We start from the raw sequence: 20,587 nt of genomic DNA, 5'->3' as shown, positions 1-20,587 counted from the left end.
AGTCAATATCAGGGAATCCCTATTCCTGAGCGCATTGGTGAAGCTGGCAAGCCGGGGATTCCGTGGCCATAGCGAAAATGAGAGGTGAGATTGGGCATCCCTGGTGGGTGACCCTCTGGATGGGGAAGCTGTCTGATTTCCACTGTCCGGTTTAAACCCTGGCGGTCGGTCTTGAGTACAACGTACTCACCCAGCATCGGAATCGAAGCCTGAACCCCATAGGTTCTAGAGTTGTCAAAACAAATGTCCAAATTAAAGTATTGAAGGCCTTTTCTAAGTCTAGCGATACTGCGACTTCATCACGTGCCATCATTGGTGTATCCCACAGCAATCTCAACAGACGTCAGATGTTAAGGAAGGTGCTATGCCCAGGTATAAAACCTGATTGATTAGGGTGTATCATTGTGGGTATCAGGGAGAGAAGTCTAGTAACTAAAACCTTTGCCAATATCTTGCAGTCGAGGTAGAGGAGGGATAGGGGGCAGTAAGAAAATACATCTAGCGTGTTGCGCCTGGGCTTGGGGAGGACCACAATCAGGGCCTTGCGCATGGATTCCGGTAAACAGACGGCCAATAACGCTTCAGAGAATACCTCCTATAGGTGTTGGGAGATTAGTGTTGAATGAGTAAACTAATACTCCACAAGCAATCCATCGGGCCCAGAGTTATGTTTCTCGCAATCTGTGCTGTCGCTAATTTAATCTCTTCCAGTTGAAGCGGTTCGTCGAGTTCGGTTCTCCAGAGGGGAGACAGTAGAGTCAAGGGCAATCCCCATAGGAACCAAGGTATCTGATCTGATGTAGGCTCACCTCCTCCTCTAATAAATGTGGGGTTCATTCTAGGGTCATCAGTTCCTTATGCAAATGTGCGACGGAATCCCCATGAGGCAGTCATGCAATGGCTGCGTAATACTACCTTATGTCCATCCCATTCTACTGCTCTGGATGCTGTGGACCCTTTATTGTGTTTGAAATATTGTGCGATGCATGTGGAAGTGTCTTCGCAAAATGGAGGGTCGAGCAGTCCTCTGGTTGTAGGCATCAGGTAGGGATGCATGGATGGGGTGTACCCCAGTGGAGTGTCACCTGGAGGAGACCGTGGTCTGACAACCTTCCTTCGGCGTCCTCCACCCTGCAGTGCAATGAAGCCTCTTAAGCACGCAGCAGCTTCATCTGAGTTTGTAGTTCTTGCACTGTGGGGTGCATTGTGGTGAGTGAAGATTCTGTCTCGTCTACGTGGTCCATCAGTCTGCAGTGGTCCTCATGGAACAAATTGACATTCAAGCAGATAGTGTCTATATGACTTTCCAAGGACGTTTTGGTCTCTAGTATAGCTTGTATAACCTTTTCAAAATGTGCACAGTGCACCTGAAGGGTGCTCGCTAGGTATGTCAGGGCCTCTGTAGTGCCGTTGGTTGAAGAAGTTGATTGCGTTGGGTTGTGCAGCAAGGATTTATTTATTTTAGACTTCACCATCATGTCGGATCATTACAGGCTATAGGGTGTGTGAGCTGTTGGGCAACACCCGCGGTGGGCACATGCTGTGAATAGTCAAGCAGTGTTTCCCAGTATTAGCTTTTCCCAGAGGCTTCCCTGCCTCAGCGATTATTCACGACAAACGGCCTTTGTTAATAAACAACAGTGTCCCTTCTGAGTGTTAGGGAGCCAGGGAAGGAGGGTAACAGATAGCCGAGTCTTTACCACTGTTAAGGTTCAAAATTGCAGGAAAAAAACAGTCAAGCATGAAATGCTGCAGCCCACAGGGTCCTGTGTTGTACCTTACACTGTTGAAGACGTCACTGTAGAAGTAAGCCACAGATGGTAGCATGCAGGGACAATTTTTTAATCTGCCAGCATGTTGTGGGGGCCCCATTTGTGGATTGCAGGCCTCACAGCGGGGCATCGCAGGATGCGCAATTCATGCACAGGTATTACCAGTGACGTGGAGAGGCAAAGTGAAGAGACAAAGTAGGCACCTGCTGGCTCCTCAGTATGGTGCTATTCCGGGCCTCGCCTTGTGTGTGTCCTGGGAGATGAGAAGTATTGTTCCTGGGAGTAAGCCGCGGACACAGCAGATGAGTCGGGCCATAACTTGAAAAAAGAGACGCATGCAGTGCTTCTGCAGGGCCAGCGTAGGAGGCTGGCCTGGCTTATAGTGGGTACCTGATGGTACTTACACCTTGTGCCAGGTCCAGTTATCCCTTATTAGTAGATTAGTACTGTTCTAGCAGTTTAGGCTGATAGAGGTAGTTATAGCAGAGCAGCTTAGGCTGAATTAGGAGACATGCAAAGCTCCTACTATACCACTTATATCATATAGGTACTATATCATAAGAAACACAATACTCAGGGTTACTAAAAATAAAGGTACTTTATTTTAGTGACAATATGCCAAAAATATCTCAGAGGATATACTCCTGTAGAAGGTAAGTAAAATATACAAAATATACACACAAACCAAAATCGGGTAAGTAAAACAGTTAGAAAATATTGCAAACACTGTAGAACATAATAGGATGCAATAGGCCTAGGGGCAACACAAACTATATGCTATGAAAGTGGAATGCGAACCACGAATGGACCCCTAGGCTAGTGTAGTGTATAGAGGGTCGCTGGGAGTGTAAGAAAACACTAAGGGTGTCCAAGATACCCCACCCCAAGACCCTGAAAAGTAGGAGTAAAGTACTACTATTTGCCCAGAAACACACTAGAGTCATGATAGAGGATTTTGCAAAGACCACAACAGACTGGAAAGCACTGAAGATGTATTCCTGGAACTGAGGACCTGCAAAGGAAGGGGACCAAGTCCAGGAGTCACGAAAGTGTCCGGGGGGGGCAGGAGCCCACTAAACCCTGGATGAAGGTGCAAAAGGGCTGCCTCTGGATGGAAGAAGCTGAAGATTCTGCAAAAACGGAAGGTGCTAGGAACTTCTCCTTCGGGCAGAAGATGTCCCACAGAGTGCTGGAGGATGCAGAGTTGTTTCTTTGGCAAAAGACCGCAAACAAGCCTTGCTAGCTGCAAGAGTAGAAGTTGAAGAAAAAGAGTGCTGCCTGGGCCCAGGAAGGACCAGGATATCGCCACATGGGAGAGGAGACAGAGGGGGCCCTCAGCAACATAGAGAGCCCATGCACAAGAAGGTAGCACCCAGAGAAATCCTTGAACACGGGTTCAAGACATATGAACACGGCGGTCGTATCAACACTGCAAAAGAGGGTCCCACGAAGCCGGAGATCAACTCAGGGAGCTGAGCATCGCAGGACAGAGTGCTGGGGACCTAGGCTTGGCTGTTCATGACAAAGTTTGTGGAAATGTGCACAGAAGTCCTAGCAGCTGCATTTCACACGGTGCACAGGATTACTGTCTGGAGAGGGGAGGCAAGGACTTACCTCCTCCAAATTTGGACAGCTGGACCACTGGACAGCCTGGGTCACTTGGGTCCACCACCTGTGTTCCAGGGGCCACGCTCGTCAGGATTAGAGGGGTCCCAGAGTACCGGTGACGCTGAAGTTTGGTGCCTGCTGAAGCAGGGGGAAGATTCCGTCGATCCACTGGAGATTTCTTCGTGGCTTCTAGTGCAGGATGAAGGCAGGCAGCCCCCAAAGCATGCACCACCAGGAAATAGTCGAGAAAGCCGGCGGGATTAGGCGCTACAATGTCGCTGGTAGTCTTCTTGCTACTTTGTTGCAGTTTTGCAGGCGTCCTGGAGCAGTCAGTGGTCGATCCTTGCCAGAAGTCGAAGAGAGAGGTGCAGAGGAACTCTGGTGAATTCTTGCAAGTCGTTATCTGAGGAAAAGCCCATAGGAGAGACCCTAAATAGCCCTCAGAGGAGGACTGGCCACCTAGTCAGGTAAGCACCTATCATGAGGGGTCTCTGACGTCACCCGCTGGCACTGGCCACTCAAAGGCCTCCAGAGTGCCCTCACACCTCTGGATCCAAGATGGCAGGGGTCTGGGACACACTGGAGGAGCTCTGGGCACCACCCCTGGGGTGGTGATGGACAGGGGAGTGGTCACTCCCCTTTCCTTTGTCCATTTTCACGCCAGAGCAAGGACTGGGGGTTCCCTGAACCGGTGTAGACTGGCTTATGCAAGGAGGGAACCATCTGTGCCCTTCATAGCATTTCCAGAGGCTGGGAGAGGCTACCCCTCTCCAGCCCTTAACACCTATTTCCAAAGGGAGAGGGTGTAACACCTCTCTCAGAGGAAATTATTTGTTCTGCCTTCCTGGGTACTGGGCTGCCCAGACTCCAGGAGGGCAGAACCCTGTCTGTGGGGTCGCAGCAGCGGTAGCTGCAGAGAAAACCCCAGAAAGCTGGTTTGGCAGTACCCGGGGTCCATAGTGGAACCCCGGGGATGTATGGGATTAGCACCCCAATACCAGATTTGGCATGGGGGGGGACACGATTTCATGATCTTAGACATGTTACATGGCCATATTCGGAGTTACCATTGTGAAGCTACATAGAGGTATTGACCTATATGTAGTGCACGTGTGTAATGGCGTCTCCGCACTCACAAAGTCCGGGGAAATGGCCCTGAACTATGTGGGGGCACCTTTGCTAGTGCAAGGGTGCCCTCATGCTTAGCAACTTTGCACCTAACCTTCAGCAAGTGAAGGTTAGACATATCGGTGACATTTAAGTTACTTAAGTGCAGTGAAAATGGCTGTGAAATAACGTTTGCGTTATTTCACTCAGGCTGCTCTGGCAGTCCTGTGTAAAGGTTTGTCTGAGCTCCCTGTGGGTGGCAAAAGAAATGCTGCAGCCCATAGGGATCTCCTGGAACCCCAATACCCTGGGTACCTAGGTACCATATACTAGGGAATTATAAGGGTGTTCCAGTGTGCCAATTGAAATTAGTAAATATGGTCACTAGCCTATAGTGACAAATTTAAAGGCAGAGAGAGCATAAGCACTGAGGTTCTGGTTAGCAGAGCCTCAGTGACACAGTTAGTCACTTCACAGGTACACACATTCAGGCCACAAACTATGAGCACTGGGGTCCTGGCTAGCAGGATCCCAGTGAGACAGGCAAAAACAAATTTACATACATGTAAAAATGGGGGTAACAAGCCAGGCAAGATGGTACTTTCCTACAGCTGTTGGATGTGTAGTGGCTTGTCACCGTTGCAGGGGCTCCGTCACACTGTCAGCACTGTTAATCCAGACGACAAGTCTTTGTAGCGACCGGGTCAAGAGCCACGGCTTGGGAGATTGTGTGCTGAGTGCAGCAGTGCCCTCAGGGAGTGCAGCGGGGAAGACAGGAGTCAGGCGTCTTTGGCAATCTTGGGAACCCTGTCTAGTGTTCCAAGCCGACGATCATGTTGTACCCAGGCACGCGTCACTCCCCTCTCGGTTAGGCCACACAGCAGCCCCCTTATATCAGCATCAACATTCCCCAGCGTGTGAGTACCTTGGACGTGCAGAAACGAGGTAATCTAGAAATAGAACGTTGCACTGAGGGCTCCGGCAGTTTCACAGCAGATTATTAACTCTGGATGGGGAGGATTATTGCAGGATATTGAGTGGACCAACAAGGAGCTCACAGCTACGCGTCCATTACGGCTGCCATCCTGGCCACCCCCCCCAAGGTCCTCTTTATTAATCATCTTTGTGAATGATTTCTCTTTCAGCTCCTCTAATTATGTGTGATTTTGCTTCTTCCGTTAGGTGATGCAATTTAAGCCTACCTCCAGTCAAGTGTAATTTACCAGGAAATGTAATTTCATGGGTGTAAATCCTGATTATAGAAAAAAAGAACAGCCATAATTTATGAGGGAATAGATACGCTTTCAGCTAATGACTTCTTGATACTTTTCATGGAGCTCAGCAAAGAAGCAAATCCATTCCCAGGGTAAAGTATATGCCTAAAAGAAGGCAAGAATCCATTCCCAGTTTAAAGCATATTCCAGATACAAGGTAACAGTGTAGTTGTAACCCTGCTGTTTATAAAAAGAAAATTGAAAAAAATAAAGTACACTGTTCCAAAAGAAGGAAAATACAGGTCTCTCGGGCACTGATGAAACATGACATTGTACAGATGTGTGAGGGCTTTTGCTCCTATTTTTAGAGGTGCCTGAGAGACCTGTGTTTTCCTTCTTTTGGAACAGTGTACTTTATTTTTTCAATATAACGGCTAGGGAGAGTGTACACTGGACCATTTAATTTCCCTGTCCCCCTCTTTTTTGGATATAAAAAGAAAATAACAGGTGTGTTTCTGTTTGATGAAGATGAATTTTGAAATACAAATTTGAGTCCTTGTAACTTGAAGATATTCTTTTTTAATAGAGGAAACCACAACGTCAGTGAGCGTATTGACCTCTAGGCCTACTCCCTTGTCACAGAAGGGAATCTTAACAGGGGATGTGCCAGTTTCTTCTATCTAACTATGAAATGGTGCATACAACTCCTATGTTTCTCACCTACTGGTTTGGAACAGGAAATGTGAATGGTCATTTGTCATCCTAACCCTCCATTTAAGGTACATCTGTTTTTGCAACATTGTGAACAAGCATTGGCAAAGGCAGTTGGTCTTGCGCTACGAACATGAACGTCAATTCACCAATATACCAGCGGTAGTGGAAGTGATATCACACGGTCTTTGACCTTCAGTTTCATTCACACACACACTCACTCTTAAACACACTCTCTCATGCATGTACACACTTGCCCTCAAGCACAAACACAACATGCATTTAAAAGTATTTTTTACTTACCTCAGCTGCCAGGGAGGCCCATAGTCCAGCTAACTGTATTCTTATTATACCAGTGGAGAATAATTAAACATTATTTACTATTAGTGTAATTTGAAAAATGAGAGAAAACAACTAGAAAGGAGCCTTACCCGATTTCCGTAAGGACGCACTGCTCCTGGCATTGATTTTGCCACCTCTAATGCCACGGGTCGCAAAGACAGTGCCACAGATTGCAAGGTGCACTCTGGTAGTGTATTTAAACATAAAATAAAAAGTGGTACCTAAAGAAATAAGCAGTGGAAGAACACAAAAAATGTGTCCATGCTCCAGTGATGGGACAAACACACAAAGAGGAAGGAAGCCTGTGATAGATGGCCTATAAGAAGCAATCACATTAGAGTTCATTTGAAGCCAACCAGTGGTCAGCAATGACCAGCCTCTATGCCCTTAAATATAAGGCACGACCTAACCAGTGTAACTGAATACAGGTATAATAAGCCTCTTACAAAGAGGTGTACAACATTTGAGGAAACCTCATTTCATCACAACTTGATCTACATCTTGCCTGCATAGGTATGGTAAGTCAAAACTGTATCAAGAAGTCATGTCAAGTGTTGAAACTTCAGCTTGGAAAACAAGCATTCGGTTTAATGGTGAGAATGCATGCAGATTCATGCACAAATGCTGCTGCATGCATTGGCACATGCAAGCAAATCATACTGGCTTCACCAGTGCTTCGGATATTTTTTGGTCTGGCTGTGGGACAGCTTTAGCTGTTTGACAATCTTTGATAATCAAAAATATCAGTTGCTTTATGTCAACCCTCTTCATCCATGTGTCTGTCTGTTCATCTATCATTTATGTTTTGCTTTCGCACACCGCAGTTTACGGCACATAACAAAGAGTCAGCTCATTTCAGCCATTGACTGGCTTGCACTTTGATTAGTGGCATTATGCCCGATCACAAATGCACATTTGCCTAAAATGAAGTGCACTTGAGAGGCGGTCGAACATGTGTTGCCGATGTTTTTTCCTTTCTATTGTGTCATTTTTTATTTGTTCTCAACCTGATGTGTTAAAATTCTTCAGGTTACAGTAATTCAATGCTAATTATGTTCAAAGTAAGTCTTAATGTTATAGTAATTCAATGCTAATTGCATTCTGCTTCGCACCAATACGAATGATATTGCTCTGTGGTGTAACTAAGAAGGGTTTCTATACATATTCTAGGTATGCCTGGTTGTTAGGCCGCAGCTTTACAGAACTAATAAAATTATATACAATGGTTATTGATTTTTTTAGTTTATTTTTATAGCAATTACATGGCCGCCGTGCAGTGGGTTTTATTGTTTTTTTCTATAGTTTGTGACACAGGCTTGCAGCAGAAAAACTAAAGAATAACCATCGTATGCCAGACCCATTGGCTTTGCCAATTATTATTTTCTTTCTGGGCTCGCGTGTAAATATGATCTCTTTAACATCATAGACGATATTAATCTATGGAGATTTGTATGCTATGGTTATTCTGCATTCGGCCATTTGCAAATGTGCGCACTGGAGGTTTTGGGTGTTAGACCAGTACGTGTGGCTGATAGAGTGTTCCTAACTTTAATGCAAGCAGAATTAAAGCGTAAAAGTTAGATACTCAAATGCTTCTCCTGGCAGCAGTAGAGGGAAAGTTCCTATCAGGCTCCATCAAGAGCGTGCTTTTGTCACTCCAGCTGAGGGGAGGGAAAGGGGCGGAAAGGGGAGGTAAATAAGGGGGAGGGGGGTAAATAAGGGGGAGGGGGAAGGAAATGGACGGCTGGCAGCACCCTGCGGCGGAGCTCTGATCTCGTGCTTTAAGAATGGAGGAGGAGCCCAGCGACAGCTGGTTCCAGTGTCTGAAGAGGTCAGCCCCCCTTCATTATATAATACCGCGACCCCTTCAGGGAGTTTCTAGGGTCTGACCCGCCCTTTGCAGCGACTTGCTGCAGAAAGTTAGACAGGGCACGTCTCCACGCAGCACAGCTTCCTGTCCCGTTTGTTTCACGTTTAACCGCTCTCCGGCCAACTTATCTTCCCAGTATGTTAGCGAACTGCTTCTTTCGTCCACATTGTAAATATTGTCTCTGACAAAATGCATTGCAGATAAGCTATTTGTGCCAGGAACAGCGGCACCAATATGTTTAACGTAAAAAAAAGTCTGTTTTGTCCTTGAGTGACATCTGTAACGTGCACACTCACTGCCTTCTCCCCCACAGCCTTGTGAAACGTGTGCTGCCGCTTTTAAGGCACATTTTCTCGAGATTCCTCTTATTTGCATCTCAAAGAAACCCAGTGTTGTTGTTTTGCTCCCATTAAAACTGATGTTAGCCCTCCAGTGGCATGTAGGAGGACCGGTAGAAGGTAAGTGGCAAAAGATGACATACTCGGTTTTAAACTGGGTTTATGTTTTGAATAGTTTGTAAGCTGTGTCTTAAAGCATGCACATATTTGTAAATAAATGCCCTTCGTAGACGTAGCCAGATACATTGCAACAGACGTTGCGAACAAACACATCAGCCTTCCTTAAAAAGTGAAAATCTACCCCATGCTTCATTCAGATCATGTTTAATTTTAAAATTAGCATGAAACTTGCCGTACGTACTCCAGCACTTCATATTAAGGATTGATTTGTTAAAACATTATTTTTAATTTTTGTTCTTCGCATTTTTCCAAATTGTCCCTCTTATAAAACATAAACTTTTATGTTGCAGGCAGTTTTTCCTCCCATTCATGTTTAAAAAAAAAAAAATCTGACTTGTCCTCTTTAAAATCCTGATAGTTTGAGATGTGCTCCCCCTCACAGATCTGGGCGAGGAGCCCCCATTATTGATTGCTGTTTACAATTGGCGCCCAACAATTTTTGTAAAACAAAAACAAAAAAAAACACTGGTGGATTGAACGCTGCAAAGATGTCCCAGGAAAAACGGTTCTCTTGTTAGCAGGTTTGGATAAGATTAACATTATTGCAATTTGTACGAAAACACGATTTTAAAAATATAAAGTCCCGGGGGAGGAGAGAATTTATTCGATAAACAGAGGGATTCATCACAGGCATCCCCCGTGAAGTGTGCATTTTTAAAAATGTTGGTACACGAGATTAAGCTCACAGTTCTTTACCTTGTTTAAATCCTCTTGATTTAATCAAAACTCCAAATTGTTAGACGTGTTTTGGTGCTTTTGTGGCGAAAGTATGTTTGTTACTCGTAAAAAGTGGTTTTCGAACATGCTAAATGCTCTATTTGTATCCTGTTGATTGTGGAGATAGCATGGTTGTTTAGGAAATAACCTAACCTGTGGTGTCAATATTTTTCTTTAATAATGTTGCTACGATTGGGATGTTCTTAGTATTTCTATACTGGCCTGTCTCGAAAGTGTTTTGGTAATTTTAACCTTTTGGGGTATTTTATTCGCTTGCATGAGAAATTTCCTTCCCAGCTATTGGGACCGAGTGCCTGCACAACATGAGTGTCCATCTATGGCTTAATATGCCGGCACAAGGCAAATCTATTTTATGTGCATATATACTTTAATTCTAGAATTGCTCTTCAAGGAGATCTCTTCACCTAAATGCATGTCCTAATCAGCATACTCTTAAAAACGCACAACAAAGTCCTATAATTCAGAAACTTATTTCTTGGCTATTTTATGTTCTCTCTGCAAATCAGAATATGGACACCGGTTTTGCATTGTCTTTGCGCCATAAAGAGAATCAGTATTCAGATTGCAACCCCATTTTAAAGTGTGCAGATTTTGCTGTTCTTCGACACATGTAACTTCTGATAATCCTGAGAAGTATTTATTTAGCTGCTGTGCATATTCAAACTGCACTCATTAACTGAATTTCTGTACTGTTTGTATTCTAAGAGTTGAAAGCACTCCACGTGTCCAAATGGTTATGATAGTACTCCAGCTAAATAATACATGCACTTCTCTTTGAAATACTTTGATTTAGTTGAGATTCACCCACCCAACACCCTGAAAATCTTCTAGTCCTGCACCATAAAATCACAAAGGACTTCTCTCTGGCATTCAGTAGTGAATTGATGTATACAGCCTCACGCTTTATCCTATTATAGATCTTTTATTTCCTCCTCTTCTGCTACTTGGAGCAATTCAGTATCTCATATCTATCTGTCTTGTCCTTGTTTTTTGCCCACAACCCTCAATTACAGGGTTAATTTCCACAGTGAAATGCTGTCAAATCTGAACCCCACGTCATCTCCCAGCTGTAAACTGAACATTAACAACATCCTCTTCATCTTCCATTTACCATGTCTTCCCTCCTACTCATTTAAACTGTCAGAAACCTTTTTAGAGGGCCAAGAGCTAAGCAGGAGCTACTGGGCCCAATTGTGTGGGTTGTGGCCATTTACGCTTCATGTCCCGGGGCCTGACATACTAGGGATCCTGAGTAACTGGGACAAGTACTTCCCCCGTCAGCGCTGGACTGTCAGGGTGGAGGAAGATGCAAGGTATGTGAGGGCTCATAGTCAAAATACTTGCAGTGACCACACTAAAATTATTGTTCAGTCTGGTACTAATCTTTGTGTAAAAAGCAGTATTTATAACACACGCTAAACACAGCTCACTAAATAATCCCTACAAGTAGTCTCTCAAGATTAGGGCACTTGACAGGGCAGTGCTCTCACCCCTCCTTCCTCCTCCACTCTGTGTTTGGCGACCCTGGCAGATTTTAAGAGGTAACTCCAGTTGCTACTCAGATGACAGTGTGCATCACAATGTCTTTGACCTTTAAAAGTTTTGAGGTCTGGGTAGTAAACTGCCAAGCTAGAACAAGTCTCATATGGGCCTTTGGCCCTACTTCCACCTTATCCCAACAGCATCCATCAAGGGAGTCTAGGAGTTTGAGTGCTTCTCTCCCTTGGTACCTCCCAAAGAGCAGTTTGTACAGTCTTTGGCGGGGTTACGAGACTGAGGTGTTCGCATATGGCAGCAGCTTCTGGGTGCAGCATCTCCTTTGTGGTTCCTGCTGATTAAGTTTGGGAAGCAGCGGCAAAGCTCACATGCCTTCTGGACTTGTTTCCTCAGTCCTTCCTTTGATCATGAGGACTTCTCCAACATGCAATGGCCCCAGTGACCCCCCTCATGGCCTACAGGTGTCACAGATGCAGGTGACAGTCAATAGCCCCAAGTCTCAGTGATAATGAGTGAGGGTCTCAGAAGTCCACTGGCCCTCCTCCTGGAACATTGGGGTCAGACACGAGCGACTGTCCCTATGATAAGAGACTCCGGTCGATGCTACGCAACTTCATGGCAGCCCCGACTGGACCGCTGTCTCTCGCAACACTGATCACAACTGGCCCGGGTGCCACACACTCTGATCACTGGGATCCACTCGACAGGTACCTTGCTGGGCCTCGTTCACTTCAGTCTGTCTCTTCCTCCTTACAGGGCACACTGGTCTTGGCAGGCAGACAGAAGGCTAGTGCTTCAGGCACAAGGCAAATATTCTTGGCTCCTAGGTGATGACCCCTCACCCTGATGGGAGATTAACCTACCTTGGTTCCCTGTCCTGGCTACAGCAGCAAGAACTCTTGGCGATCTTCCCTCTCCTGATGCGATGGTGCTGGGCAACAAAGTATGGAGCTCATGTTCCCACCTTTGTAGTCCACATCTAGACACGTGATTTAGTGCCTGCCCTTCGAAAATTTGTTTTGGGAGTAAACTTGTCTGAAGTGTTCTTTCATTTGTACTACCCTTTGCCAGAGGGAAAGTCTCATAAAGCAGGAATGGCTCATATTCTGAAGTACCCACAACACAGGTCAGGTGGGTGACCAGGGCTCCCATCCTACACTGAAATATACCCCATAAAGGTTGAAAGGGCTACACCTCATTCTCTACCAAGATTCCTGGGTAGTGCCAACCTCATCAGTCCCACTTTCCTGACCATGAACCTAGGCCTCACTAACCAGTAAATCTTCCTGAAATCAATGAGCCCTTTGATGTGCAGAGAGGATGCACTATTGCTCTCCTTTCAGCATGCATGCATCTCACCCAGCCCCCTGGAATGTCAGCAGTACACATCTCCTGTCTGGGGAATGCAGTTCTCACTTCTTCAGTCTCCCAACTAGGGCACTCATGGCACTAGTGCATCTGTCGCCATGCATGTGAATTTTCCATTCCAGCAGACTACCCCGGAAGAAATCCTTACCTGGTGAGGTTGTCAGATCAGCAAAACCTATGGGAATGTCCCTCTGCATTCCTGTGGTTTAATCTGGCCTTGTGCTCCACCACTAAATGTAATCCTTGCAGCGATATTAACCATCTCAACAACATGGGATTTTCTCTCATTATAACCTTTACTCACTTCAGTGTCTATGATCAGTTTATACTACAAACCTAATGCCAAACAATTACCGGATGAACTTCTGCAAGGCCCACACTATTGCAAAGCGCCCTTCCTCAGTGCTGTCCAGGTCCCCTCCCTGAGTAGTAACATCCTACTCATGAATGCCACCAGACGCACTATAATTTAGTCATCCAGTTGAGCTAACACAGCTCCAACTCTTTGGCCAAAGGCATCCGCCTGCAAAATGAAAAGCTTTCTGTAATATGGTGCTTACAGGTGTATTGCATTGCACTTTCTTCAGTTCTTAAACTGCTCTTTGACACTTCTCAGTCCAGATCAATTTCTTGGGCTGGCTCTAGGAGGTCTATGCAGTCAATATGACAACTGTACTTTGATAGTTCACCGTAAAGTTCCTGCAAAACCCGATGAGTCCTAAAGAGGCCTTTGCACCAGTCTAGGTAGTTGGCATCTCCCATACCATCATAGGCTGGATTTTGACATCTAATAGGTAAGCCACCAGTTACTCATCTTTTGCCCAAGGTAGAATACAGAGGACTGTCACGTTTGACATTTAGTCGCCTTGATGGTGAATTTCACCCCTTCTGTCTTAGCCAACCCCTGTCCTAGGGGCCTCAGGTAGTCGTGCCTTGAATTGATGAATACTGCAGTGTCGTCATGATAGGCCACACAGAGCTCTTCCAGCCCCGCAAGGGCATGGTTCACCAGGTGCTGAAAAACCAAAGGGCATTACTTTAAACTGGAATAGCATTTTGGCATAAAGATGCAGCCTGCTTCTTGGCAGTTGGTATTAAGGCGATTTGCCAGTACCGAGAGTCAGATCGAAGGTACTTTAGTACTTTGCTGCTCCTAGCACATCCAGAAGCTCCTCTGCTTTTCGAATATAATGGGCAACATTTACCGATTGTACAACCAGGATGTCAGTACCCTTTTCACCCCCTTTACACTTATGAATCTGAGGCAAAGGCCATCCCTTTTTCTCCAAACAAAGATGGTCAACAGTCGTATTTCCTTCTCCTTAGCTCGAAATAGTGGACAGGCCTCTTAAAGTCATAAAAATGCTACTAAACCTGCAGGTCTAGTGACTTAAATAATCTACTCACCCTAACTGTAACACGCTTGACCCATAAATTGGTTTCAAATTGTTTAATCTTAGGCAAATATTTCATTTTAAGTCACCTTTTTTCATAATCCAATATGAGAGCACCTTTAAATATGTGGGTTGAGCATGTCTGCTCTGCAAAAACTCTTATTTGATTTAATAGACTATACTTCTGCTCCTTGTATAATAGAAACCTAGCCCACATAAAGGGTGCACATGACCCTGACTTGCCTCTTGGTTCATCAATAGCATTGACATAGGGGCGGTGGCAGGAATGTTTTCTAGTTCATGTGTAAAAACTCTCACTTTTTAATAGATGTATTAAAGCATGTTTTTTGCACTATCATTGACAGACAGTACATTTCTATTGGAATGGCTACAAACTTTCCCACTGACATGCAAACGGTAATGTAGAAAAATGGTTTCAGCAAATATTCATCACTTGCACATCACTAAGTAAAGTGTTCTGATTTGTTTTGATCCCGTTAAACGGTTTATTTCCATCACACTTCAAAAAAAGGAGGCTTCCCAACTACAGAAATACATGTTGAAATATTTGTTCAAGTCATTTACAAGATATTTAAATGTGTTAGGAAAATCATATAGACTCTCATTTAACACAGCACGATTGTCAGATAGTTCACTTTATTTACATTTCTCTGACTGAAAAATTAGAGCATTTTGTAAACAAGATCTCCAGGATAAAATGAGTGCCAATTTCTAAGGAGACAAGCGGACATCAGACCTCTGCATTTGAACATCACAGCAAATATAACAAGATTTAAATTAATCTTTATTTCCCATATACTTTCTAAATTAAAAGAACGCCTATTCTTTGTCAGCTGGAGTTTCTTGCAAGAGCAGGCCAGTAGTCCCTCGAAATAGCTCCTCCCGATAAAACCCGACTTGCCATAGTGAGTGGACAAGTAGTTTTTTTTGGGCATAATGGAGTATTCCAGATATAGAAGAAACAATCCTTTTAATGTAGTCCATGGCTGTTGTTGTCAGCGACTCTTGAGCTGTTGGGTGATAGATTGAGTTGATGCTCGGCCTTCGTTGTGGTTGCTGTAGAGTCAGAATTGCTGACCAAATAAAACCTGTGCAGCAGGAAGAAGACATTTTGGGGGTCTACCGCACTAGTGGTTAGCTATTCTAGTTTAAGACACTTGTTTGCTTTTTGTCCTGCATATTCTGCCTGCCCTGTTGCCTTTACGCATCTGTGACATGCCTATAAGTTTAAAGTGCATTTTCAACTTTTCTGATTGTGCCAGACTTTGTCAGTGATATACAGATCCATCTGTATCCCAGCCCTGGGAAGTGTACATGATACATCACAGGTGACACTTTATCTGTTACTGTGAGAGGACACTCCCAAGCAGCTGTTGGGAAGGGGAGATGGTACTATTGTCGGTGGTTCATACACAGGTCAGCAACCCGCATTTGATTCCTGTCACTGCACTTATCGAAGTATTGCATCATGGTTTGATGACTTTAAACAGACTGTACCATGTGCATATAAATGTAGAGTTTGCATTAGTTATTTAGCATACTAACGTGAAGCTAGCCCAAACTCATTTTCTGCAGTGTTCAGGGGTGGCATCTCCCAATAATGCCACTCTGTTAATCTTCAACCAAACAAAGCTTTATATGGGATTAGTCCTGTAGCTGAATTATTTTGGTTGGCAATTGCAGCAGAAAATGCCTGAAGTTCCTTGTGAATCAGTCACTTTTTTCATGCCTCTTGTTTAGTTTCTTTACTTCCCCTAAAGTCTGCAATCTATGGATGATGAGAAATTCACGATCTACCCCCGAAATGTGACACAGTATGTCATTAGTTGTGTGACTCATTGTTTGCTGAAAAGCAGTGGGGCAATTTGAACCTGCAAAATATCCTTATCAGTACTTGGCACATTGTGACTGCTGAGTAATCGACAATAGGGATAGCCTGTGGCCACCTGTAGAAACCGTATTTTATAACTAAGAATGGTAAAGGGCCTGTGCAATCAAAACACATTACTTGCCATGGGACTTCTGTGTGTCGCTGTTATAGAATACCTTTCCTCTTGTGTGTTTGATCATGTCTTAAGCAAGAACGACAAGTGTCCGTATGACTCTGTAGCTCCTTTTCCCATGAGGGCCACAACTTAAAGTTAAGTAATATATCTTTAGTGTTTTGTCCCTTGGAGTGACTATAGTTCTCTTGACATGTGAAAATAGTTTCAGAATTTGAATGGGTATTACAAAGGGTGCTTTTCTGAATTGATCTGCTTGTGTGACCACATATGACCCTCTTCCTGAGTAATCTAGGTAGTGTTTGGGTGCCACGACACCCCACCATAGAGGAAATAGTTTCTCAATTTTTCTGTACATGCAGCATGTCCTTTCCCTAGAATGTTTGTGATTTCAGCATCTTTATTCAGCAGTTCTCATTTGAAACTTTTCTTGTTGTTTGCTGTTTATATTGGGCTCATATGACAGAGTGAACCTGTGGTGTATTTACTTGACTATTCTCATGTGGACATTCCGTACTCCATCTAGCTTCTTCATCTTCCTTTGCAGTCTCTGCTCCGAACGGTCCTTGTTTGTGATGTGCTTCTATTTTTGTCATATTAATCCTGTCAAAGTGGGATGTGTAGTGTGAACTAAGAAATATTTTGTGGTCCAGTCATTGAGGTAGATGGTGCAACTTCAGCAGTCAAAGTTCAAGTCAGCCACATTGTTCCTGTGGGTTGTGTTTTCTGGCATACATCGGAGTCACCATGAGTGCTGCCAACTCTGCATATTGTGCAGGTCGTTGCTCGTTTTTGCTATTGAGGTGCCAGTGAATGGAAGCCCATTAACATCCTTGTAGGTATATATGATCTCTAGCTGTATGCTTTCAATATATTTGTTCCCTTCAAAGTGTGTTTGTCCATTTGTTTTGTATGTTGTCTACATGGGTCTTACTTTTTCCTTGGGAAATTATTTGAAAATCGGTTGAGATGTGTTAGTGACTTCCATGGTGCATTTGTGATGAGTTTCCTGTAATGAGACCCTCGTCAGGACCTGATAGGAAGGGGTGGCTGGATTCGATAACTCTGCTTTGTAGAGCAGATGTCCTTTTGGCTATTGTGCCATAGCTGATATTCCCCAGATGCAACATACTTGATATCAGAACTATTGGTGTGGTGGGATGGTATTAATAATTTTAATAATCGTTTGGTTCCCAATAATGTAGTGGGTCCTGGCCAGTGCCCAATACAGTTTAAAACACTACCCTCATAGCTGGTGTGACACTGTTATACTGGGGATAGCTTTTGAGAAGCAAACCCAATAGGAACATGCTGGTCTCCCATCATTTGTGATACCATAGTGTCAGTTGTTGAAATAAGCCAAAAGTAATATGGGGGTTCAGGGGTGGGGCTGGCTAATACTAGTGCAGCCTGTAAATAGTGTTAATTTATCAACTGCATCAGTATTTCTTCTATCCACATTAATAGTTTGGCACCTAACAGGTCATACACGGGTTTAGCACAGTGTGCAAAGTTGTGAATGTTCTTTAAAAACACAACATTCCCAATTGGAGCTGAAGGTCATTGATGTGGATAGAGACATGATCACTACAGCCTGGAACCACTCTTGTGCAACGAATCTCCCTTTTTGGTGTAGAGGCCCAAAAACCTTACCGAAGGGCTTGCTAATGCTAATGTTTCCACAGTGCTTACCTCAGAAACATCAGCTAGGTGTTCTATTTAAATTTCTCTGGCAATCAGGGCGCCATCCACATACTGTATGACTCTTTCATGGCAGGTAATATTTGCAATGATTTCTAATAGTATATTGTCGAAAAGGTTTGGTAACATTCTCAGCGCCTTGGAAAGCACGTTTCAGACATAAAGATTACAGCAAAGTGGAAGGCGTTATACTGTCTACAAACTTCTGTGAGGTGACGACTCCAAAACCCATTTCTCAGATTCATTGAAGAGTATAGTTTGGCCTTGTATACTGATCTTTGAAACATCGTGATATGTTATTGGTTATTGTGTCTGATCATGTGCTACCATTATCTTTGCTGCACCTTTATCTAGTAACAGTGTGGTTCCATTCACATGTATGTTGGGCCTTTATTTGTGCTTAGGCCCGCTAATCTGCTTGTAGAGGATCTCTTCTGATTAATGCTGTGGGTGGGTGGGGTGGGGGATTTGTCAGTCTCATACTGCTAGTACTGGATTTCTCTCTGGGATGTTAAGGAACATGAAATCCTCATAATCTTCATGGTTAAAGACAGCCATTGGTACTGCTCTTAATCTGTTTACCTGCTGTTGTAATTTATAAACTCTGCCTAGAGCTTCCTCTGTAGCCTTTGATACCTTGTACTAGTGGTCAGATGATGCCCTCTGCATTTCTGTCCATGAAAGTATTCTCTTGGGCATCCCAAAACCTCCAATGCAATATCCCATCCTCCTTTGTTTTAGGCATATGTCTGTTTTCCCTGCCTCTTCCCCGTCCTTGTCCTTATCTCCTACTGTTATATTGTCATGTTGTTGCCAGGCGACACAGCTCAATGTTCAGCATTTTTCTCCTAAAATGGTTTAGGCCACACACTGCATGTAATGTCTGAAGTGATTGCTGTGTTCTCGAAAGAACTTCTGCTCTCTGCAGAAATTTTTCAAATGTAGCTGGCGTTGTCACTATGTACAGTAAATCTAACTGGCTACAGTAATTTTGTTCCTGCTGCAGTTTTCCCTCACATTGTAAAGCTAGCACTTTGTATTTCTTCTGTATACTTCCCCCACAAGCTCTGGATTGGGCAGATCCCCCCCCCCAATAAAATTAAAGACATGATGGCAATATTGGCCAGGAAACTCATGTTTAAAAAAAAAAATGTTTTATACATCATTTCTGCTATGTTGGGGATCTGCTATTTTATTTTAGTGTAGCTTGAACCTATCATTCTGTATGCACCACATAGGAGATTGTTGCTTAGGGTTGTTTGCCATACCTGGAGGTCTAATCTGAAAGCTTGAGTGGTTAATCATGACATTTACTGTTTGTATGTGTTGACGGCTTTCATTATTAATGCTGCTGCCTCATTCTTATTCAAGTTCTGTTCATCTAATATTTTAAATCAGCCATGCAACATGATGGTGAATCCATTATATGTGTTTTGTTTTGCCAGAAGTTGGTAAACTTTCATATTCATTATTATTTGTATGCAATTAATGTGTTATGATTTTGTTCTGGTAGTGACTATGTATGGCGGTGGTTATGTGAAAGGTCTGTGGTTGGTCTAATTAGCCTTCTATTTGGTAGCATAGTTGTGACCTGATGTGAATTCTTATTCCATGTTTGAAGGTTCATTTAAGTGTATTTAGGACATTTTTGGTGGATAATTCCTGGTGTCGCTTGTCATATCCTAATGCCTCTTTATAATTCTAGGATATTATTACATGAGTACGTCTTTTGTACTTAATGTGAGGCCTCAATAATATCCTCTAAATCCACTAATGTTTTTTTTCTGTTCTAGCCTGTGTGATATAAGGTATCTATGGATGTGGCTAGGTTTTTGGGGATATATGTTGGGGCAAGGTTCGCCAACCTTTTCTGTAGTGAGTTACTTCTAATCAGTGAAAATCATCATGACCTACTGAAGGCCAAGCCGCTTCTGTAATGTTACCAGACACTCCTACGTCCAGCTTCTTTGACTTTAAACCTAGTGTTTATAGAGCCATGTGCTATAGTTTGAACAAAATACTTTGACTAAGGGCCCCATGACTGGGATGCAATGTGTGGTCTGTGGGGATTTATGACCATGTGTGTGTATAAATGGGATATATATGTCTGGGTGAATGAGAGCCTCCGTTGTATGAACTTGTGGCACAGGGCATACCTTTCTCCATATGTGTCACTGATACATATGTAACATAAACATAACAAAAACATACCATTTTTGAAGGTGGGATGCTGAAAATTTATTTTATTAGTTAATTAAAACCATAAAAAAAGTTCCTTCCACATAAAAGTTAACAAAACAATATTAGTGCAATAAGACATTTATATTACAGTAAAAGTCATGAGATAGAAATTATATGATACATTCTACAGATTTGGTTTACCCCTGCTTGAATCCGATTGTTAGTACAAGGCTTTGTTACAGCGCTGGCTGAGCACCCTGCAATGCTGCATAAGAATCTTCCATTCTTTAAGGTTTTCATACTGAGTTAAAGGATTTTGTTGCCATTTTCACCACCCCTCCCCCCCCAATGACTCGGTAGTTTCTGGAGACAGAAATTTAGAGAGAAAAAAAATCCCCAAATTGAACCAGCCTAATATTCAATATGGTATTTCGTGGGTTAAAAGCTTAGATTAATGCTTGTCTATAGGATCTGATCCTTAAACCATTTAATTATTTTTTCAGTAAAAGTCTTCTTTCAGCAGCCAAAGTTGGGAAGATGCA

At 43.6% G+C, this 20,587-nt stretch overlaps 1 protein-coding gene across 7 annotated transcripts in view; it reads left to right on the top strand.

The window, feature by feature from the left end:
* Window positions 1–20,587, top strand: part of ACACB (acetyl-CoA carboxylase beta) — a 1,528,264-nt gene that overhangs the window by 217,031 nt on the left and 1,290,646 nt on the right. The window contains exon 1 of one of the 7 annotated variants that reach the window (XM_069214761.1): window positions 8,479–8,585. The exons of 5 other annotated variants lie outside the window; for them this stretch is intronic. In XM_069214761.1, coding sequence (XP_069070862.1) covers window positions 8,542–8,585 — 44 coding nt within the window. In that variant the 5' untranslated portion in view covers window positions 8,479–8,541. Of the gene's footprint in view, window positions 1–8,478; window positions 8,586–8,946; window positions 9,083–20,587 lie in introns of those variants that run through there. One more of the 7 variants, XM_069214762.1, reaches the window with a different exon arrangement.

Source organism: Pleurodeles waltl, chromosome 11 (genome assembly GCF_031143425.1).
Source record: "Pleurodeles waltl isolate 20211129_DDA chromosome 11, aPleWal1.hap1.20221129, whole genome shotgun sequence".
Lineage (NCBI taxonomy): Eukaryota > Metazoa > Chordata > Amphibia > Caudata > Salamandridae > Pleurodeles > Pleurodeles waltl.
Note: the sequence above shows the minus strand (reverse complement) of the source record. Positions and strands in the feature narration are given on the sequence as shown.